Source organism: Dermochelys coriacea, chromosome 6 (genome assembly GCF_009764565.3).
Source record: "Dermochelys coriacea isolate rDerCor1 chromosome 6, rDerCor1.pri.v4, whole genome shotgun sequence".
Classification (NCBI taxonomy): Eukaryota; Metazoa; Chordata; order Testudines; family Dermochelyidae; genus Dermochelys; species Dermochelys coriacea.
Window position 1 is genome coordinate 64,686,694 of NC_050073.1, and position 23,259 is coordinate 64,709,952.

At 41.7% G+C, this 23,259-nt stretch overlaps 2 protein-coding genes across 11 annotated transcripts in view; one reads left to right on the plus strand and one right to left on the minus strand.

The window, feature by feature from the left end:
- GANC (glucosidase alpha, neutral C) overlaps window positions 1-20,678 on the minus strand; it is a 52,611-nt gene extending 31,933 nt beyond the window's left edge. For 2 of the 6 annotated variants that reach the window (XR_006282078.1, XM_038404997.2), the window contains exons 1-8: window positions 20,526-20,678; window positions 12,403-12,465; window positions 10,696-10,804; window positions 8,705-8,832; window positions 7,950-8,132; window positions 5,998-6,046; window positions 2,794-2,860; window positions 167-263 (exon numbers count right to left, since the gene is read on the minus strand). Coding sequence is in view for 5 of the 6 variants with exons in the window: in XM_038404997.2 (XP_038260925.1) it covers window positions 167-263; window positions 2,794-2,860; window positions 5,998-6,046; window positions 7,950-8,132; window positions 8,705-8,832; window positions 10,696-10,804; window positions 12,403-12,465; window positions 20,526-20,554 (725 nt within the window). In the remaining variant the exon portion in view is untranslated. The remainder of the gene's footprint in view (window positions 1-166; window positions 264-2,793; window positions 2,861-5,997; window positions 6,047-7,949; window positions 8,133-8,704; window positions 8,833-10,695; window positions 10,805-12,402; window positions 12,466-20,525) is intronic. The other 4 variants (XM_043516575.1, XM_038404994.2, XM_043516577.1 and 1 more) reach the window with 4 other exon arrangements.
- Window positions 20,679-22,543: 1,865 nt separating this feature from the next.
- The window catches only part of TMEM87A (transmembrane protein 87A), a 29,607-nt gene continuing 28,891 nt past the window's right edge, over window positions 22,544-23,259 (plus strand). The window contains exon 1 of one of the 5 annotated variants that reach the window (XR_006281967.1): window positions 22,544-22,752. Coding sequence is in view for 4 of the 5 variants with exons in the window: in XM_038405394.2 (XP_038261322.1) it covers window positions 22,627-22,752 (126 nt within the window). In the remaining variant the exon portion in view is untranslated. The remainder of the gene's footprint in view (window positions 22,753-23,259) is intronic. The other 4 variants (XM_038405394.2, XM_038405392.2, XM_038405395.2 and 1 more) reach the window with 4 other exon arrangements.

The following is a 23,259-nucleotide window of genomic DNA, read 5'->3' on the forward strand; positions in this document are numbered from 1 at the left end:
TAGTTAAACTGTTGTGCAAATCTAAATGTTCAAAGGTGACATCAGGACAAAGATCATCGGCATTTGTTCCCGTTGGATCTTCAAGTTTCGGATATGCTACCCCTCCTAATTTTCCCAAAAATCAGAATTACAGCCATCTTTAGAAGCAAATCAGCTAGTCTTGTACCTGGTGTTTTTGAGGAGAAGTGTTTCTGCATGCTCTGGTATTCCATAGACATGTTCACATCCATGCAAAGAAAAATCCAAGCCTATGGAACTGGGACCTGTAGGAACAGTATTAAAATACAACAGCCCTGAGTTGTGCTCTCATCATGGCCTAACTTTAAGAAATAGATCAGACCATACTAATTATAAAAATGTTCTGTTTACTAATTGCTTCAAACTAATTGCTTCAAACTTGATTTGAGGGTCACCTCCATTATTATATACTTACTATATGGGAAAGTTTTCTATGGGTACTTGTTTGTAAATTTGTTGTTTATAAATTTTGATGTAATCATGAAGGGCAAAAAGAATTAATTTATGGTAAAAAATGTCAAAACTTGCAGGTTACTTTATTTTTATCAAACTATTCTCTATTATGCAATAAAACTGTTTACAATTTCTATTTCAATTCCTGCAAGCTCTGCCCTGCGGCAGAAGCAGTGCAACAAGGTGAAGTAAGAAAGTCAGTGCTCCCTCTTTTCCAGCACTGCTTTCCTGTTTTAGCCTCAGGAGAGGCAGCAGCAGAGCACACACATGTCTTAAACAAGCCATATCAACTCTGTCAGCTCAATCATTTTATTTTATCTGTGTAAATCCAGAGCAACCCCAACGAAGTAAACGGGGTTACTTCAGAGTGACACACACACAAAAATCTGACCGTATGGACTTTATTCCCTAGGGAATCCATGACTTCAGTGGCAGCTGTTACAAAAATGCAGCCTTACGTATTTTATACCAGTTCATGCGACATTCTTTAGATCACAAGTTTTACATTTCACCAAGGATAAGATATGGGACTTTAATCACTTCTTAGTCGAGCTTTAGCCAACCAAACAAAATCATTGTATATTGATCTTCATGCCTTTGAAAGATTTTGGGTTGCAAGTCCTGGAGACTGAAATTATCTTTCTTTCCACAGAGCAAGTACAGCACAGGCAATAGGAGTGAGAGCTTCCCCACACTGTGCCACCTGTGTGCCTCCTCAGCCATGACCTAGACAACGTCTAGAGAAGGGAGGTTACAGCAATTTAATTTCCATGGTCCAGATCCACAAAAGGACTTAGATATTGTGATGCTGAGCATCGTGGCTCCTAACTTTTAGGGGCCTGGCAAATCTCAGGAACAACACTGCAATCCACAAAGCATGAGTTAGCAGCCTTGGTTCCTATACAGTGAATGAGAGATAGGCACCTTAGACTGCAATCCACAAAGTCAGTGTGGTAGGTGGGGAGCTGCCTAATCTAGCCAATGGGAGATGAGGCCAAAGGTGGAGGCTGTCCTAAGTCCTGCCCCTCTCATGGAGAAAGGCACCTAAATCTGGGCTGCAGGGAGGCGCCTTGCCCTGCTAGTAATTCACAAACCAGGGAAAATGGGTATTCATCCCCGTAAATTGTGTGTGGGGCCCACAACAAAACAGCTGGGTGCAGGATCTCCGCTTCAACCTTTAGCCTAATAGATAGAGTGCTCACTCAGGATGTAAAAGATCCCTGGTTTGAGTTCCCTCTCCTCCTAAGTGAGAGAAGGAATTTGACCAGGGATTGTCCACTTTCAGGTGAGTGCTTTAACCACTAGGCCATACAGTCATTCTAACTCTTTCTCTGGCCCAATTTATATATAATTGTTCAATTAAAGTGGAACAACTTAAATAGGTGAGACTGAAGGAGCCCTAGATCAGAATATTCCATTGCCTAGGGCCCTCCCCATAGTAGGGGCTAATTCTGGTTCAAATTCCTTCTTCCCCACAGGAGGAAGGGGAGCTTGAACCAGAGGTTAGCCATAGCCTGGGTGAGTACCCTGTCCACCAGGCTAACAGTTATAAGGGAGCTACCTTTCCTCTTCCTTTTCTTCTCCTCCCTCCCAGCTGTTTTATATGAACTCAGCTGAGGAGCCCAATCCTGCAGCCTCTGAGCATGTCTACTGGATCTGGGCTCCTGTACGGGACTTAGACAGCTGAATGTCTCTCTTTCCCAGTTTGTGAATTGCTCTGGGGCTGACACAGGAGACAGACATCTGGATGCCTATCATGAGGCTGCAGTGCACATGCTCAGGCAGGAGATAGGCACCTGGGCACCTAGCATGAGGCTGCAGTCTGCATGCCCAGAGGCAAAAACTTAGCCATCTACAGGGTTAGGTGGCAGCTGAGTGGGAGTTCTGTGGATCACAGTGGTGCCTAAAAGTAGGACTTAGGCACCTAAGTGCCTTTGTGGATTGCACCGCAGGCCCAATCAATCGTTGGCCTCTCTACTGGGTCTGCTAACTTAGTGCCCACTGTGATAAAGGCTTATGTGATAATGTTTTATGCAGAGCCTGGCCCATTAGGAAATGGATTGAGTTAACCCATTCATTTCATGTAGAACACAACAAGTTATTATGAATTTGTTCATTACTAATTTGCTGGAATTGAACTAGTGACCTAGAGAGGTCTACAGTCCATTAATAATATTATTAATGTATCCCTTGAGCCTTCCAGTAGGAAAAAAAGAGTGAGCTGGATAATCATTAAATAGTTAAACAAAAAGGCAGATAGAAATATGAGCACATTCTTATGCAAACCGGTAAAGTTGTTTTCAATTCTAGGCTTAATTTTACCATTAGCTTTGATGTCTAAAAAACTGCCAAATTCCTCTTGCCAGAGACCCAGATCCTCTTGATTTTCCTACATATATAAAAATAAGCAATTAACGTAGCCAACTGCGCTTGTTTACAGAACATTTTATTTATGAGTGATACACATGTATTCTCTTGAGATGCGTTATTTACTTGATATGTTGTTGAATGTAGGTGGAATGTGGGCCAAAAACACTTCAGGTTTGGGCCAAGCCTGTGAATCCTGAAGAACTGATGCTCTGGTGGAACACTACTGTGCTCTGCTGCAGTACAAAAGAGCAGCATAGATTCCAAGGCCAGAAGGGACAATTGTAATCATCTAGTCTGAGCTCCTGATAAAACACAGGCCACAGAACTTATCTGAAATAATGCCTTGAACATAGCTTTAAAAAAATACATCCACCAAAATCCTTGGTAAATTGTTCCAATGGTTAATTACTCTCATTGTTAAAAATGTCCATCTTGTTTCCTGTCTGAATTTGTCTAGCTTCAGCTTCCAGCATTGGATCGTGTTATACCTTTCTCTGCTACATTGAAAAGCCTGTTAAATATTTGTTCCCTGTAGAGATTCTAACAGACTATCTATCACTATAAGACATGTTTTCTAATCCTTTAATCATTCTTCTGGCTCCTCTCTGAATCCTCTCCTGTTTATTCATCTTGAATTATGGATACCAGAACTGGACACAATATTCCAGTAGTAGTCACACCAGTGCCAAACATAGGGGTAAAATAACCTCTGTGCTCCCATGCAAGATCCCCCTGTTTATGCATCTCCAGGATTGCATTAGCATCTTGGGCCACACCATTACACTGGGAGCTCATGTTCAGCTGATTATCCACATGCTCCCACCCCAAATCTTTTTCAGAGTCACTGCTTCCCAGGATGGAGTCCTCCATCCTCTAAATATGGCCTATGTTCTTTGTTCCTAGATGCATACATTTAGCCGTATTAAAAACACGTAGTTTGCTTGTGCCCTGTTTACCAAGTGATCCAGATTGCTGTGATCCAGTGATCTGCCCTCTTCATTATTTACCATTTCCTCAATTTGTGCCTATCATGTGAAAATTTTATTGGTGATGACCTGAGGTTTTCTTCCAGGTCACTGAAGGTCAGGTCATTAAATAATGTAGAGCCAAGAACCTAGCCTTGCTGGAACCCACTGGAAACACAGCCGCTTGATCACAATTCCCCATTAACAGTTACATTTTGAGACCTATCAGTTAGCCAGCTTTTAATCCATTTAATGTGTGCCAAGTTAATTTTATGTTCTAGTTTTTTAATCAAAATGTGTGGTACCAAGTCAAATGTCTTACAGAAGGATAACACTTGACTTGGTACTGCACAAAAAGATCTTGAAAACTCACAAAGCAATGCAGATGCTATTTCAACATATTTGACTGAGCTCTCAGGACAAGCCAGGCAATGGATAAGCCTCCTAGAGTCTCCAACCCTTATAGGAGTCTTGAGCTTGTTAATGGCCTCCCTCAATTCTTGAGCCTTGTGCCCTACTATCCAATCTCCTTGAATTTAATCTTTTTGTAATATTCTTTCTGGTTTTCTTTTTCACACTCACTTCAGCATAAAATGAGCTTGCCCTCTGTGACAGTCTGTTCCCTTATATTCACCCCTTTTACAAGACTAGGATAAATTTTGTACAAAGCATACTTTGTAAGGTATCATTTGAAAACTCATGCTTTGCTGATTATTGTCTTGGTAAAATATGTGTGGCAACACTGCATACACAGTTGTAAGATTCTACTGTATGATATTAAGACAGTTCTAACATGTTCTGGAGGGCAGCCACAAACCAGTTCCCTAGAGACAAAAGGCTAGCCAATGCCTCAGCCAGGTGTCAATGAGATTAAGTGGACCATCAACTGAGTGGCCACTCTTTGGCAGGAGAGGGAATGTGGGCTAAAAAACCCTACATTTTGACAAAGAAGCAACCTGAGGTTCCTGCCCCCACAGACTTTCTGTCTACTGAATCGCAACTGGAAATGACTGTTGCACAAGAGAAAAGGCTACAAGGGGAGATCATCTCTTCCAAATCAGCTCTCCCTTGCTCTCTACCCAGGGCATCATCAACACTGGAAGAACGAAGGAAGCATCATTGGACTGGGGAAGAGATCCTGACTGAAAGAGGTTCAGCCAGTAAGGCTGCTGGAACATGTGGTGAGAGACTTTTGCTTTGTATTCACTTAGTTTGTTAAGTTAGGTGTTAGTTGCATTTTACCTTTTATTTCCTTGTAATCATTTCTGACTTTTATTCCTTATTATTTGTAATCACCTAAAATCTATTTTTCTGTAGTTAATAAATTTGTTTTATTGTTTTACCTAAACCAGTGTGTTTGGGAAACTCCATTTGGGGTAATAAGATTTGGGCATATCACTTTCTATTAATAAATGACAGACTTCATATGAGCTTGTATTGCCCAGGAGAGTACTGGGCAGTACAAGACGCACATTTTTGGGGTAAGTCTGGGACTGAAAATTTGCTGGTGTTGCTCTGAAGTTTGATTCAAGAGTGGCTGGCCATAGCACTCATACAATATAGGTGGGAGTGGTTTACATGCTGGAGGCTGTAACCAAGAATGGTTGCTGTCACAGCAAAGCAGTGTAAAAGACACCCCAAGTTGGAGAATTGAGGGGACACAGCTGTTCATCAGTCCAGATTTGTACTCTGGGTAATGTCACACCCTCCTACACCAATTCTGACCTCCTATGACATCCTAGGAGCACTCTCATTGGTCCACATTTAAGGTTGACCTGGAATGGGTTCCAAGGTAGGATATAGGTGGAACCTCCTCTAGCCTCTCCTCTTGTCAATTATAACAACATGTCAATTATAACAACAGCCATCTGTACACATTGTACTAACACAACCTACTCAGAAACAGATGTGTGTCTTTATCCACTGCCAGGACCAGGACTCCTGTCAAAGAGAATCCTGCAACTGTGTACTGGCTGAGAATATGCCTCTGGCCTATTTAACACAATTTTATACAGGTGAAACGTGGGCCTCAGGCTCCTGGCAAGTTACCAGTGTGGCCTCAGTTTGGCTGTTTGGAAACCCCTGCCATAACACCAGCCCATGCCATAGAAACACATAGTTTGTATTCATGATAACTGATCCATCCTTCCCACAGGGTACTAATGCCAGAATCAAACCAAGCTTGGGTTACCTGCGAGGAGTCAGTTGATGTGTCCTCTTTCTTTTGTGCTGTAGTTTTGCTAATGAAAACAAATGAGCAGAAATAACCAGTTAATTGAGAGGATTTCAGATAGAAAACTTTAAAAACTACAACACCTCCTACAATATCTGGAACTTTTAGCTTTCGACTTTTCTGTAAAATAATCATGTGCGTTGAGATTTGTAGCTGATAAGTGATTTTAGTATTTAATTTCTTACAGTGATCTCCTTTCCAAACCAGAGCTCATTTGGGTTATTCTATTGAACTGGTCCCTGAGGTTTCTACAGTCACTTCTAATAGTCAGCATTTTCCCCTCTATCCCTGCATAGAAGATTTTCAGACTAGATATTTTTGTGTGTTCTGTCATGCAGAGGGCTCTTTGTCCATTACAAGAATTTTTTTAAAGTAATTATTTTCCCTAGGGTAGAGTTATCTACCGAGTTGCTTTCTCAGCTCTGCAGAATAGACCCACATTCCCATTTCCCCTGCTTTATGACTCCTCATTCTTCCAGTATTTTGCAACGGTCTGGAGTGCTAAATATTGCAGCTATATGATGAATGATGCCTTCATAAGGAGCAGGTTCAGCTATAATGAGGATGAGTAGATAAAATTAAGGACCTGATCAAATGAGATACTGGGCCCCCTCAACTCCCCAGTAAAGTCAAGGGGAATTAAGGGTGCTCAGCATCTTATAGAATTGGCCCAGAAATAGGATAAAGACGCAGAATGAATGGGTTCAAACAGCTTAGTTAAACTGGTCCAGAATCCCTTCATCAAAGATTCAAGGAGATGAGAGCCCCTTTGGCAAATGCGCTAGTTGAGTGGCTCTCAACCTTTCCAGATTACTGTACTCCTTTCAGGAATCTGATTAGTTTTGCGTACCCTCAGGTTACACCTCACTTAAAAACTACTTGCTTACAAAATCAGACATAAAAATACAAAAGTGTCACAGCACACTATTACTGAAAAATTTCTCACTTTCTCATTTTTACCATATAATTATAAAATAAATCAATTGGAATCTAAATATTGTACTGACATTTCAGTGTATAGTATGTAGCAGGGATGGCCAAACTTACTAACCTTCTGAGATGAATACGACAATCTTCAAAAGACTGAGAGCAGGGACGTGCCTGCTGGGGCTTAGGGCTTCAGACCAGTGGCGGGGTGGTGGGGCTAGGGGCTTCTGCCCTGCAGGATTTCGGGTTCTCGGGGCTTCAGCCCTGTAGGGTGTGCCTGCCAGGGTCCCGGGCCCCAGCAGGTACCTCCTGTGGGGCTGAAGCCCCGAGATCCTCCTTCCTTCTGGGCAGAAGCCCCTAGTCCCACCATCCCACCACACGTCAGAAGCTCCAAGCTCTCCTCAAACAGTCTGGTAGGTGGAGAATGCGGGGGAGGGGAAGATTTTGGGGGGGCTCCGAGAGACGTACTTTTACTGTAAAAGGGCCGCAGTTTAGTCACCCCTGGTATATAGAACAGTATAAACAAGTCATTGTCTGTATGAAATTTTAGTTTGTACTGCCTTCACTAGTGCTTTTCATGTAGTCTGTAAAAAAACTAGGCAAATATCTAGATCAGCTGATGTACCCCCTGGAAGACCTCTACGTACCCCCATGGGTACATGTACCCCTGGTTGAGAACCACTGCTCTAGTTGAGCAGGTTTCAATGTTTGGGGTGCCCTCAATCAGAGATAGGATGGATGTGGCCTCACAGGATCAAATTCCATTCTGACTTCAGTGGGGTCTCACAGGGAGAAAGTCAGAACAGAATCTGTCCTTAGTTGCTGTGCTGGTACTTTTCTGAATGTCAGAGCCAAGAGCACTGCGTATAGACAGTAGCATTACAAAGGTGGCACTGCAGTATTTTTGCTGATCTGAATTCTTGTTGGTTTATTTTCAGCAGCATCACAAACAGTGCACACTGTGGGATATAGAGATATCACACCTGTTTTGGGGTGGCGGTTGTAGATGCTCGAAGTACAACAGGCCATTGGTGTTCACACTCAGTATAGTCTCACCCTCGGACTCTAGTTCTATCTGGAATGGATTTGCTGTGATAAGAAGCTTGCGGTCCTCACCGGCACATGTCAGTACCAGAATACCTGCCTCCTTCTGGGCTATAGAGAGCCTGGCAAATAAAAAAAAAAGATAGGTAATGGATTTCCATAGGTTTTAGATAATTGTAGATAAACAACAACAAATTAGACAAAAGATAATTTAAGAATAATTGTGTAACATAAGGCCAAATCTTGAAACTGCTATTGAAGCAAAACTCCATTCTCTTAAATAATTGTGGGTTCTGAGTAAGCACTAAGGACTCCTGGATCTGGCCCACAGACTGAACAGTGCAATAACTGGTTACAAAGTTCCGTTCAACATTCTCAATAGTTTTTATTTTCTCAATACAAATAGACAACACATTAGGTCAAAACGATGCATACTAAGGTCTAGTCCACTTTATGGCTGGCTCATATAGTTACAGGTTTCACATATGAGGCTATATTATCTTCCTCAATGTGTAACATTTATCCTCAGGCACAAATTCACCTTCATAAGCTAATTGCTTTTTTTCTATTCCTATAAATTCCTGGTATTCATGAGAATAAATACAATTGTACTCAAATGAGAGAGATCAGAACACACCGTTGAGGGGGAAGGGGTATAAGCAATTAATAGACAATATCACCTTCCAGAGCTTACCTCTGAGTGGTAGGTTCTTTTATGAGAACATCAGGGACTTCATACCTTGATTTGAGAGGAGCTACCTCATTAATTTTAAGCCTGAAAATGTTGCCTTCTATTGCATAGATTTCCACTAGGAGCGGAACCTGGAAACAAACAAACAGGTAGAGTAGCACCTAGTGCTACACTGTGATAAAGGCATCGATTTATATTTTAATTCAGAAATTCTGGATCTCATATCACCAGACATTTATTTTCTGAAAAAAATCTATGTCTGTCTTCTGATCCAGTACAGTTTAGTAGGCACAAAACTGCACACAAACAGTCACTATGCATTTGAATTTGTACCAGATAGGTCTATTTCGCTGTTTTTAAGAAATAAATATTCACAGTTTGTAACTAAAACTGGACTGAATTTTTTACAAAAAGTCAAGCTGGAGGCTTTGTTTAGCATTTTTCAGGAAATTGCCACCATTGTCTTGGTGCAACTCCACCAATACTAACAACCACGAGAACACTAGTGTAGATAAGGCTTGAGGCTCAGGCATTTTTATTGCTGTGTCGTTGAGAACTGCTGTGAGCAGGGTTAGGTGGCATTGTGTTAAAAATGTCAATGCCCTATCTACAGTAGTACTCCCAGTGGTGCTTACACCGGGGGAGCTGCACAGTGGGAAATTAAAAAAAAAAAGGTTATAGTATTACCTATCCAGTAGGTCAATAATTGGTCTTCGTAATCTTGGTAATTTAGAGGTATGTAAAGTGGAGTGGAAGCCACATAACTCTATCTCACCCCAAATAACTCCTTTTTCCCCCCATTGTGTAGTGTCTGCTACATGCAGGAACCTTGAAGATCTTCACAATGTCGTCGTCCCCTGACCCGTTTTTCCCCACTCTCTTCTAGGATGACACCTGGAATGTTGGCCATCAATCTGTTGTAGGTGAGGAGGAATGTCATTGTCATTCTTTCGATCAGGCTGTAGGGATTCCTGTAAGGCTGTTCTTCACCCTAAGAGCTTAATATGCTAACTTCATAGACTAGACTTATGCTCTAAGGGAGAGGCTGAATTTGTCTGATCCTGGATCTTTTATATAGGAAATCACTAGGACCACGAGATAGCAAATGTCTTTGCTCATTTAACTTCCTTATTTGTGAAATTTTGGGAAGGAAAACTTTCAAGACAAAATGTTATAGGATGCAAAATTCTTTTTTTGAAAACTACAGGAGTTATCATTTTTGCTAAAGTTTTTCAGTTGGCATGCACTACAACACACAAAGGAAATCACCTTGTTCTCAATCCATTAGGGCAGACTTGAATTTGTTATTTTGGAATGGGAGAGAAAGCCCTAAATCTAAAAAACCTTTTTCAGGTAAAAAGACATCTGTTTAGATTTTTTGTATTGTCACCAAAATGAAAAAAAATATTTAATTTCTTTAAATAAGCCTCTCTTTATATTCATATAAATTATCTGTAAAATCAAGGACATCTTTGTGATGTTAATATTTTGCATTAGATCACAGAACTACCTGCATCGAAGGTTCTCAAATGACTTTACAAATGTGGGCAAATATTATCAGTCTCATTTTAAAGAGCGCCAGTAGAGAAAGGACCCAGTTTTCGAATTCATAGTCTCTTCTTTTACCATTACTTCCCTGTGTGAGATCTCACCTTATTCTTCTCATTAATTATTTGGAGTTTGACACTATCATTGCAATAAAGACATCTGTTTAGATTTTTTGTATTGTCACCAAAATGAAAAAAAATATTTAATTTCTTTAAATAAGCCTCTCTTTATATTCATATAAATTATCTGTAAAATCAAGGACATCTTTGTGATGTTAATATTTTGCATTAGATCACAGAACTACCTGCATCGAAGGTTCTCAAATGACTTTACAAATGTGGGCAAATATTATCAGTCTCATTTTAAAGAGCGCCAGTAGAGAAAGGACCCAGTTTTCGAATTCATAGTCTCTTCTTTTACCATTACTTCCCTGTGTGAGATCTCACCTTATTCTTCTCATTAATTATTTGGAGTTTGACACTATCATTGCATAATGTAACCGAATCCAACAATGCTTGATATAAGAACTTCCCAGGATGTAAAAGTTTCTGACGCCTGCAAAGACAGAGAATTGTTGTTGGCCTCTATAAATGTCGTGGTTTACATGATGTTAGGGAATACTACATTAAATAGGAATTGTTTACTGAGTAGGATAACGCTCTTGCATTTTTCATATACGTATTATGCAGTTCTCTGAGACGAAGGAATTCAAAGAATGCCATTACTTTTAATTGCATCTTTCCTTCACAGACTCTTAGTTGGCATCCTTCAGAAATCCAGTTACATTCACTACTTGCTATTTTTTCATTACGTTAAGACATTATTATTAATTATGTATAACACCTGGAAGTCCTGACCAGGACTAGGTTTCTGCTGTATCAGGTGCTGTACAAAGATAGAAAAAGACATGGTTCCTGTCCTGAAAAGTTTATAAATATATCATATGTATGAGTTACAAAAGAGAGTTTTTGAGTTCACAATCAATAAAAATATCAGTACAATTGTTTTTGCAACAATAGGGTTAACCCAAGTGCCCTGGCCAAATTCCAAGTTTGGCAATCATATTCTGCCTCCTTAACTTCCCCCTGCAGACAGTTTCAAATGGATAAAGTTTACTTCACCTCCTGTCATATTCCTGGTTTCAGATGTCGTGGTAAATAGCTACTGCATTTCATTGGTGAGTGAACCAATTCCCTTGTGTATATGTAAGATTTATATTTATTTTGTATAAATTAGAATACGGTGGAGAAATATAGACTCATTTAAAAATGGTGTCTTTAAAAGCATGACCAAGAGGGGAACTAACATAAAGACGACGAATCAAGAAAAGCTATCCTGCTGTGCATAACTGGGCCTTTAGGATGGAATTCGCTGCAGAAGGGAAACAAACATGTAAGATTAAAATCTTCGTCAGATGTATAATTGGCTAATTAGTACAACTAGAGACAGTTACTTCTTTTCTCCACATAAAATCAGATAATGTTGGAAAATGGATTCCTGGTAGATGTGGGAGAAGGGAATGTTTATATCTGGAGTAATTTAATCAGAATAATAGGGCATGGAGTTCAGGTTTGATGTTAAACTAGGGCTATAGTTCAGGTTCAGCACCACTGAAATCCTCTGAGTTAGTCTTATAAATCTTTGGCCCCAAAGGGCAGAAATCTCAGGAGAACAATTGATCTCTGTGAGATTTCTGCCATTTTGGGACACAGAAGAACAATATCCAGAAAACAAGCTCCCTACAATCTTATCCAAAGGTAAATAGTATAGGTGCTTGTTAAGATATAGAGATTCAAATGCAGACTTTTCTGGAATTTTGGGGGACGATGAGATGATCCTGCATTTGAGATTTCAGTTTGACACCATTTCTATTTAGAATATACTAATTATTTCCAAAAATGGTATTGCTGTTGAGTGGAAAGCTCTCCTTGAAAGTCGTATTCATTCTCAAACTTTGTGTATTCCTTGGTTGCTTTAAACTAAGGTATGATTATGAACTGTAATTTATTTTTTGTTTTAACTTCAGTATTTTGTCTTTAAAAAAACACCTCCCTTATTTAGAATCCTTGTTATAGATGTCCATGTAATATAATGAAATAAATCAATCATGCCGAGCGTGAAAAATACACTTAGGATGGAACCCACCTCCTTACCTGTAGAAAGCAATGTGGTTGCAGTTCTTAAAATTGCTTTTGTCCACAGCCTCATCTTGAACACTAAATAAAACAGAACTTTTAAGAAGTCTGTTTTCTAAACACTTGTTAAATAATCAAATAATGACAGCACAAGAGCAGGGGGGATTAAAGAAAATGCTTACAGTTTACATAGCATTGAAATGCAAAGAGTATTGGAACTGAACCATTTTGAGCTTTTGTACTGAAATAAATGAATTATTCTTATGGTTTTGAGCACTAAACAATTTCCATTTAATACCTTGATATTTAGACAAAAATCATTAAATCGGTGACTAAAAGAGCTGACTATTAGCATAAATAAATACTTGGGATCCTGCAGTTTGAGATGAGTTGTCCAACGGCAGTCTCAGTAATTCAGTTCATGGTCCACTTCTAGGGGTGGGAATAGAGAGGGAGAAACTCAGGAATACCTTCTTTTGCCTCCCCTACAGCTGGCAGGGTGAGGTCAGTGATGGCTATGCCTGTTGAAGAGATGTAATAAATTCTACTGCTCAGCCATTGTGTGCTTCCCCATTATCTCTGGAAGTAATTATTCTTCCCAAAGGCATAGTGGGTCTGATCCTAGTAGGTACTGAGCACATGCAACTCTCACTCACAGATGATCAACCCTTTCAAGAACAGGCCGAAAGTTTCCAGACAACACAACTTGGGATGTGTGAGTCAGCCCTCTGAGGTACCATAGCTGAGCCCAAAGAATTCAGAAAAATAGATGCTAGTAATTAAGTACTGTGCTTTAATTAATGGCTAATTAATAACTAAATACCTATGTTATCCAGCGGAAAATAAGGCCAGAAGTTCTTACAATTCTAAAAACAGAAGTGCCTTACATCTTCCAACAGATTTTGATCTCATTTGTTGTCAATATCTAATAACTGTATAAAACATACATCGAACAAATTCAGATAGTTTTCTGAAAAATGTCAGCTCAGTGCATAGCAGTGATCAAAAAGACTAACAGAATCCTAGGAAATATTAGGAAAGGGATAGAAAATAAGACAGAAAATATCATAATGACAGTATATGAATACATGGTATGCCCACACCTTGAATATTCTGTCCAGTTTGGTCACCTCATCTCAAAAAAGATATAGTGGAACAGGAAAAGATTCAGAAAAGGGCAACAAAGATGATCAAGGGTATGGAAAGGCTTCAACACAAGGAGAAACTAAAAGATTAAGGTTGTTTAGTTTAAAAAAGAGACAGTTAAGGGGGGATATGACAGAGGTCTATGAATAGTGTGGAAAAAAGTAGAGAGTTATTTTCCTTTTCCACAGTATAAAAATCAGGGGTCACCTGACAAAAAGAGTAGGCAGTACGTTTAATACAAGTAAGAGGAAGTATTTTTTCATGCAATGTACAATTAACCTGTGGAACTCATTGCCATATGATGTTGTGATGGCCAAAAGTATAACTGGGTTCAAAAAAGAATTAGATTAATTCAAGGAGGCTAGGTCCATCAATGCTATTAGCCAAGATGGCCAGGGATGCAACCACATACTTGAGATGAGCTTAAACCTCTGACTGCCAGAAGCTGGGAGGGGAAAACAGGGATGAATCACTTCAACTGCCCTGTTCTGTACACTCCCATGGAAACTCGAGTACTGCTAGAGACAGGATACTGGTCTAAATGGACCATTATCCGACTCAGGATGGCTGTGCTTATACATGCAACATACAAAATTGCAGATAGATGCAATTTATGCAACTATGGCCTGATTACAAAGATTATAGTCAATTCATGGATTCATACATTGTAAATCAGAGGGGACCATTATGATCAAGTCTGACCTACTACATAATATAGACCAGAGAACTACACATGATTCCTGAATCACGCCCTAACTGCTGGTTGAAATAAACAAATACAATGGCAAATGTATTAATTAATCTGTATCGTTATAGAGATCGTTGGCAGTGACCCTTGTATTTAGGCTGCTTAAAATTTTTCATTATAAAACATTCTTTTGACCTTTTTTTGAGAAGTCTGAACACTTCCATTTTTTTGCAGTAGTCTTTGAATTTCCACAGGGAGAGAAACCTCAGGGTGGAGAAGTGTTTTTTCTTTGTCCCATTATGATGGGGTGTACCAACCCCATATTGGCTCAGCAGGAGTTAACCACTCACTGGGGGCTCAGAGGCCACACCTCCTCACCCTTGCTGAGCATGCTACAGCTGGAAGCAGGGTATAAAAGGAACCAGCTCAGCTCAGTATGGGCTGACTGAGCAGAAGAGTGGATGCAGGCTGTGGGCTCCTGCCAGGGCCCCAGTCTGCTGAAGCTGAGTCCACTGCAGACCCCAATCAATGGGAGACAGAGGGACTCAGGTGGCTGCTGCCTCTGGGGAAACTGTTGGAGCGGGATTCAAGGGTAGGAAGTGGCCCAGGGAATGTGTTTGTTGAGGAAACCTGAATCTGAAATCAGGACTACTGGTTCTACAGGGCCCTGGGTCAGGACCTGGCAGAGTAGGGTGGGCCTGGGTCCCAATTCCATTGGGAGGCAGAGCACCTAGGAGCTGGAACATCTAAGTCCCCTTTGATAGTCAAGCCCTTAGTTCTTTAGCTCAAGTGGTGGAAGTCTATACTGATTTGTTCTGGTTCAAACCCTGATGGCAATGCATGAGGGAAAGATTCTTCCAGCTTGCAAGGGTTCCTCCATCTTGGGTCTGGGCACTCCCTACCAGCGGTATGTGGGGGAGTCAGTAGGTCAGCTGCATGTTGTCGGGAGGCCTGACTTGTGGTCCCGGCACTGCCCACTCTGTACTTCCAATCTCCAATGGAGGACCCAGCACTCAACCTGTCAGCTGGTAGCCCGGGACCCTGGATGGAATACTCACCAAAAATCTAGCATTCCGGCCTCCTGAGTGCAGGCTGAGTATGGCCCATGATCTATGGCCCACAGCCTCCGCTGGGGCAAGCACCAAGCGTGTTTGCTTGCTCTAGCTCAGAATCTATAATCCTCTGCCTCCTGGTGGAGGAAATCAACAACAGTCTGGGGCAGGACTCCTGAGGTGAGGATGCAGCAAGCCTCATGTGGGGGCCAGCAATGTGGGGGTAGGGAGACCTGTGCGCATCTTATAGATTCATAGATTCTAAGGTCAGAAGGGACCATTCTGATCATCTAGTCCGACCTCCTGCACAGCGCAGGCCACAGAATCTCACCCACCCACTCCTACAAAAAACCTCACCTATGTCTGAGCTATTGAAGTCCTCAAATCATGGTTTAAAGACTTCAAGGAGCAGAGAAGCCTCCCTCAAGTCACCCATGCCCCATGCTACAGAGGAAGGCGAAAAACCTCCAGGGCCTCTCCAATCTGCCCTGGAGGAAAATTCCTTCCCGACCGCAAATATGGCAATCAGCTAAACCCTGAGCATATGGGCAAGATTCACCAGCCAGATACTACAGAAAATTCTTTTCTGGGTAACTCGGATCCCATCCATCTAATATCCCATCTCAGGGGATTAGGCCTATTTACCCTGAATATTTAAAGATCAATTACTTACCAAAATCCCATTATCCCATCATACCATCTCCTCCATAAACTTATCGAGTAGAATCTTAAAACCAGATAGATCTTTTGCCCCCACTGCTTCCCTTTGAAGGCTATTCCAAAACTTCACTCCTCCTTCACTCCTCCTTCGTCTAATTTCAAGTCTAAACTTCCTGGTGGCCATTTGTTCTTGTGTCCACATTGGTGCTGAGCTTAAATAATTCCTCTCCCTCTCCTGTATTTATCCCTCTGATATATTTATAGAGAGCAATCATATCTCCCCTCAATCTTCTTTTAGTTAGGCTAAACAAGCCAAGGTCCTTAAGTCTCCTTTCATAAGACAAGTTTTCCATTCCTCGGATCATCCTAGTAGCCCTTCTCTGTACCTGCTCCAGTTTGAATTCATCCTTTTTAAACATGGGAAACCAGAACTGCACACAGTATTCTAGGTGAGGTCTCACCAGTGCCTTGTATAATGGTACTAAAGCCTCCTTATCCCTACTGGAAATGCCTCTTCTGATGCATCCCAAAACCGCATTAGCTTTTTTCACAGCCATATCACATTGGCAGCTCATAGTCATCCTATGATCAACCAATACTCCAAGGTCCTTCTCCTCTTCCGTTACTTCTAATTGATGCGTCCCCAATTTATAACTAAAATTCTTGTTATTAATCCCTAAATGCATAACCTTACACTTCTCACTATTAAATTTCATCCTATTACTATTACTCCAGTTTACAAGGTCATCCAGATCCTTCTGTATAATATCCCGATCCTTCTCTGAATTGGCAATACCTCCCAGCTTTGTATCATCTGCAAACTTTATTAGCACACTCCCATTTTTTGTGCCAAGGTCAGTAATAAAAAGATTAAATAAGATTGGTCCCAAAACCGATCCCTGAGGAACTCCACTGGTAACCTCCCTCCAACCTGACAGTTCGCCTTTCAGTCGGACCCGTTGCAGTCTCCCCTTTTACTAATTCCTTATCCACCTTTTGATGTTCATATTGATCCCCATCTTCTCCAATTTAACTAATAATTCCCCATGTGGCACGGTATCAAACACCTTACTGAAATGTAGGTAAATTAGATCCACTGCATTTCCTTTATCTAAAAAATCTGTTACTTTTTCAAAAAAGGAGATTAGGTTGGTTTGGCACGATCTACCTTTTGTAAAACTATGTTGTATTTTGTCCCATTTACCATTGACTTCAATGTCCTTAACTAATTTCTCCTTCAAAATTTTTTCCAGGACCTTGCATACTACAGATGTCAAACTAACTGCCTGTAGTTACCCAGATCACTTTTTTCCCTTTCTTAAAAATAGGAACTATATTAGCAATTCTCCAATCATTCGGTACAACTCCTGAGTTTACAGATTCATTAAAAATTCTTGCTAATGGGCTTGCAATTTCAGGTGCCAATTCCTTTAATATTCTTGGATGAAGATTATCTGGGCCCCCCGATTTAGTCCCATTAAGCTGTTTCAGTTTCGCTTCTACCTCAGATATGGTAATATCTATCTCCATATCCTCATTCCCATTTGTCATGCTACCATTATCCCTAAGATCCTCTTTAGCCTTATTAAAGACTGAGGCAAAGTATTTGTTTAGATATTGGGCCATGCCTAGATTATCTTTAACCTCCACTCTATCCTCAGTGTTTAGCGGCCCCACTTCTTCTTTCTTAGTTTTCTTCTTATTTATATGGCTATAGAACCTTTTACTCTTGGTTTTAATTCCCTTTGCAAGGTCCAACTCTACTCGACTTTTAGCCTGTCTCACTTTATCCCTACATGTTCTGACCTCAATAAGGTAGCTTTCCTTGCTGATCCCTCCCATCTTCCACTCCCTGTATGCTTTCTGCTTCTTTTTAATCACCTCTCTAAGATGCTTGCTCATCCAGCTTGGTCTACAACTCCTTCCTATGATTTTTTTCCCCTTTCTTGGGATACAGGCTTCCGATAGCTTCTGCAGCTTTGATTTAAAGTAATCCCAGGCCTCCTCTACCTTTAGATCCATAAGTTCTTCAGTCCAATCCACTTCCCTAACTAATTTCCTTAATTTTTGAAAGTCAGCCCTTTTGAAATCAAAAACTCTAGTTGCAGATTTATTTTTGTTAATCCTTCCGTTCAGTTTGAACTGAATTAGCTCATGATCACTTGAGCCAAGATTATCCCCTACAACCATTTCTTCTATGAGGTCCTCGCTACTCACCAAAATTAAATCTAAAATGGCATCCCCTCTAGTTGGTTCAGCAACTACTTGATGAAGGAATCCATCAGCTAGCGCATCTAGGAAAATCTGAGCCCTATTATTATTACTAGCACTGGTCCTCCAGTCTATATCTGGGAAGTTAAAGTCTCCCATGATCACGCAGTTTCCATTAGTATTTACTTGATTAAAAACTTTAAAAAGGGCTCTATCCATATCCAAGTTAGATCCCGGAGGTCTATAGCACACCCCAAGCACCATCGTAGGAGAGGCTTTACTAGTTTTCTTCCCCAATGTAATTTTTGCCCAGACGGACTCTGTCTTATCCATTGCATCGCTTCTTATTTCTTTACATTCTACCTCATCATTGATATACAATGCTACTCCACCACCTTTACCTTTATTTCTGTCTTTCCTAAACAGCACATACCCTTCAATACCTGTAGTCCAGTCATGACTACTATTCCACCATGTTTCTGTTATCCCTATAATATCTGGTTTCACTTCCTGTACCAATAGCTCTAGTTCCTCTATTTTGTTACCTAGGCTCCTCACATTGGTGTACGAACATCTTAATTTTTGCTGTTTGGCCTCGCTCACATTTTGTACCCTATTAGGCACAGTCATTCTACAGCCAGTATAACCTATTAGACTAGTATCCACACCGCCCTCGCTCCTTATATACATTCTCCTACCCATGGCTGTATCCTTTCTTACTTCGTCTTCTTCCCTCTCAATGCTAAAATCTGGCGTGGAGATTACCTGGACATCTCCCAACCATCTCCCCCTAATTCCTAGTTTAAAGCTCTCTTTACCAGTTGTGCCAGCCTTGATCCTAGAAGTCTATTTCCTTCCCTACTCAGATGAAGTCCATCCCGAGAGAACTGTCCTCTGTCTGTAAACGCCTCCCAGTGGCCATACATCCCAAAGCCCTCCTTATAGCACCCCTGCCTAAGCCATCTGTTGACAGTCATAATCTTGTCACACCTTTGTTGTTGTTGTCTCTAGGAACAATGTGAGGATAGGGAGACCTGTGCGCATCTTGCTCCACCAGGTCCCAGCCCAGTGACCTAGCCATGGCAGGTGATCAGCAAGGGAACATAAAATCGCTGCCCCATGTCCTGACAGCACAACTGTACCCAGGTCTGGTTTCCCTGAGCTACTTCCTACCCATTTCTGCTGACGCTGCTCTGTCGCCGCCAGACTCTGGCTCACAGCCCTTCCTCTGGTATCTCCCCAGTGTCTTCCATCTCCTGGGACTGTAGGGTGTCAGTCTACTGTGTGGCTGGTCCTGGACCTTACTGAGGGTTCGGCACTCTAGTAAGGACATCTGCCTGCAACTGAGCTGCAGGGCCCTACATTTCTATTCTTCCTGCCTCGCCGCTGCACTTCTTGTAAGGGAGGTGGGGTCGGGTTAGCTGTACCCACCAGGGAGAATGTAAGGCAGTGGTTCTCAAACTTTTGTACTGGTGACCCTTTTCACACAGCAAGCCTCTGAGTATGACTCCCCCACATATAAATTAAAGTCATCATTTTTTATATTAAACACTATTATAAATGCTGGCAGCATTGGGGGTGGAGGATGATAGCTTGTGACCCCCCCATGGAATAACCTTGTGACCCCCTGAGGGGTCAAGACCCCCACTTTGAGAACTCCTGATGTAAGGGTTCCTCCCTCTCGGGACTAGAGGGAGGCCAGTCTGCCTCACTACACAGCTGCACATCACAAAATTTTTTACCTTTTTCCTTTAAAAAATAAACCCTAGGAAATTACATATAAAATACCTATGTTAAAAGAACGTTATTTAGGTTGCAAAGTCAAGCACTCAAAAGTTTGGACAACAACCCAACTCTTAAAATTAACCACCTAGAGATGCACATGCCTAAACCAAGTAACTGCACAACCCTATTGCTGTCACTCTTGACCTTATCCACCCCATCCACTTCTCATTCTTTGTAATGTGACGAAATGGGGTATCATATAAAATTAAATTGTAAACTACCGTGTCAGTTCCACGGAAGTGGACCATTTTGGTCACCAAACCTACTTTATACATATTCAATATATTTAGACATCAACATGGAAAAATCTGAGTGTCAAGTTCTTTCTCATTACATTGTTTTCTAATAATGTTTGCCTGCTATTTTCAGTGCCTTCTCAATATTATTCTGTAAATATTTGACCCATAATGTTTCTTATTGTATGTTAAACAAACAATGTCCTCAAATGATGACAGCTGTTAAGTTTGCAAAGTAAAATTGAAGATGAGGAAGGGCTATGCCGGAAAAAAAAGTGCCTTTCTCTCCCCTTCCTCCCAGCCAAGCACTATCCTGTCAGCTCAGATCTGTACATAGCAATTGCGCAATTATTTGTGTTTTACCTGCTTTCTTCTTCCTTAGCTGGTTCCATTAAACTCAGTGTTTTGTGAACTACAGTGCTCTGACCTGATCTATGTCTGTTGGTAAATGTCTCCTCATCATCACTTCTGATCGTGCAGTGCCAATGACAGAGGGAAGCCTTCAGCCAATGACAGCCTTTGACGGCACCTTCTCTGAAAGGATTCTGGGAAATTGAGTTCTTCTTTCGTCAGCAGTTCGTCTGAATGTCAATCTGCGTGTAAAGAATAACTGCAAATGACAATATGGCGTGGCATGTTTATTAGTGTGGTGCCCAGAGAACTGGTATCAAGGTGGGGATGGAGAAGGTATTTAGAAAACAAACAGCTGGCAAACGTCTACAAGCCTGCTTTTTTTTTTTTTTAAAGTGCTGGCAGCATCACCAGACTTGCAGCTGACAATCCTATGGGCAAACCCACAATTTATTTATAGAGCAATTACACTAGAGGCAAACTTTTCCTGCCTGCCCTAGAGGCCCCTCCTTTACAGTCAGATGGGAATTCAGTTCACATGATCATCCAGTTGTTAGTATCTCTGCTGTGATTACCAGTGAGTTCTATATTTGGGTAGTTCTTATGATGTGGTCACTTGTTCACTAGGAAATGGACTGTGTCCCTACCAAAAACTCATTTCATATAAGCCACCAAACCTCTTTCAGAGTGTAACAAGTTTGGTCATTACTGACTTGGGTTGGATTCAGTTCTCTGTATTAGGTTTATACTTTAAAAAAGAAAATGGGGTAGTGATTGGCAAATTTCTCCCACGTTTTAATGGTTTGACTGACTCTTGTGACAGTTTCTGATGTAGTCAAAAGCCTCATAATGGGATCTAAAGTTAGACTTCATCTCCTCACTCTAAGATAACTAAAACTGCAATTCTTATTCTTCTGGAGACCATTTTCTGTAAACAGACCTGCATATGGAGATTTCATATTTTAACTTATTATTAAGCTTTGTTCTTCTTTGTAAAGTAGGAAACCAGGCACTGTTTAGTGAAATCTAATAAAAGTAAATAAATATGCAACACAATGGTGTGTCAATGCTGTGCCCCAGTACAATCTGAAAAAGGCTTCAAAGGCTGGAAAAGTATGCTGATAAAATCCGCCCAAGCCCTCAGATAGCATTCATGTTCTCTGTGTGTATGTATATAAATCTCTCCTCTGTTTTTTCCACCAAATGCATCCGATGAAGTGAGCTGTAGCTCACGAAAGCTTATGCTCTAATAAACTTGTTAGTCTCTAAGGTACCACAAGTACTCCTTTTCTTTTTGCGAATACAGACTAACACGGCTGCTACTCTGAAACCTATTTTTAGTTTGTGTACTTGGACTAACTTTTGCATCGCCTCATCATGGGACACAGATGACAGTGACAGTTTACCGCATGATGTTCGCCCTTTTTATGATAAATTTCATATAAGATATGCACTGTGAGGTACCAGTTGAAAATTCACAATCTGCCGTGCATTATTGTCCTGATAAAATATGTGTATCAGCATTGTATGCAGAATTATAAGATTCTTACTCCTAGGGGAATTCTGTGCCTAAAAATTCTACACCCATTATTTTAAAATTCTGCATGTTTTATTTGTCAAAATAACACTGTATAATCATGCCAGTTTGAATTATTTTGATAATTTATTTCAAAATACCTGTCAGCAAGTATGTCTGTAACAATACAGACACCTGCTGTGATACATTAACTCTATCAGGGTGGGACAAAACCAATCCAATTCGATGAAGTTTTGGGGTAAGGACAGCACCGTGACGGCCTCATGTCACAATACCATGAGGTGAAGTTGTGTCAGGACACCACCAGGATGAGGCAACCCTGCGTGTGCGCCTATAGGCCCTGATGGGGGCGCAACAAGACGATGCCCCTCAGCACATCAACAGAACCGGCCTCAAGAGTGACGTCATATCTCTGCCTCATAAGGTTGTGATGACGCATGAATACTACATGGCGAGAAGCTCCTCCCCCGTTCCCATCCCCGACGCTGGCGGGCAGTGACACAACGCAGCGGCCACGCCCTGCCGCCCAGGCCCGGAAGGGGCGAGACCAACTCCGCGCTCAGTCGCTGCGGCAGGATGGTTGCTCCGCGGCGCGGGTGGCGGCGACTCCGCTTAGTGCCGGTGGCGGCCCTGCTGCTACTGCTGCTCCCGGGCCCGGTCGGCGCCGCCCAGCTCTCCAAGTGGCGGCTGCCGGTGCCTCTGGTGAGTGCGGGCCGGGGGGGCCGCTCCCCGCTCCATCCCGGATCCCGGGGGCGGGGCAGATCCGGGAAGCGGCGAGGGGGACGTTGCTCTGCTCTGCTCTATCCCCGGCCGGGCGGGCCCCGGCGCAGGGAGAGGCGGAGGTGTCGCTGGGGGCGCCCTGGCGAAGCGCCGCCAGGGTGGCAGTGGGCTGGGCCAGCCCGCCCGGGGCAGCGTGTGCGCGGCGCTGTCTGCTCGTTTGCTCGCTGCACCGTTGGGTTTTTTTCCTGGGGCATGAGAATCTTGCCATTGTCTTTGCTCAGTAACATGGTCCTAGAGTTTTTAAGCTGACCTTCAAAAGGGAACAAAGTTGGGCTTGTTGTGCCCCTTTTTCATTCGATTTGTGTAGAAGGGCTGGAAACTTAGATTATTATTATTTTTTTTTTTTTTACTCCTCATGTTTTGCATTTGTATAGGCTAGTAGACACTCTGATGCCTTTAGTGCTAGTGAAATGACCTCCAAAAAGTACA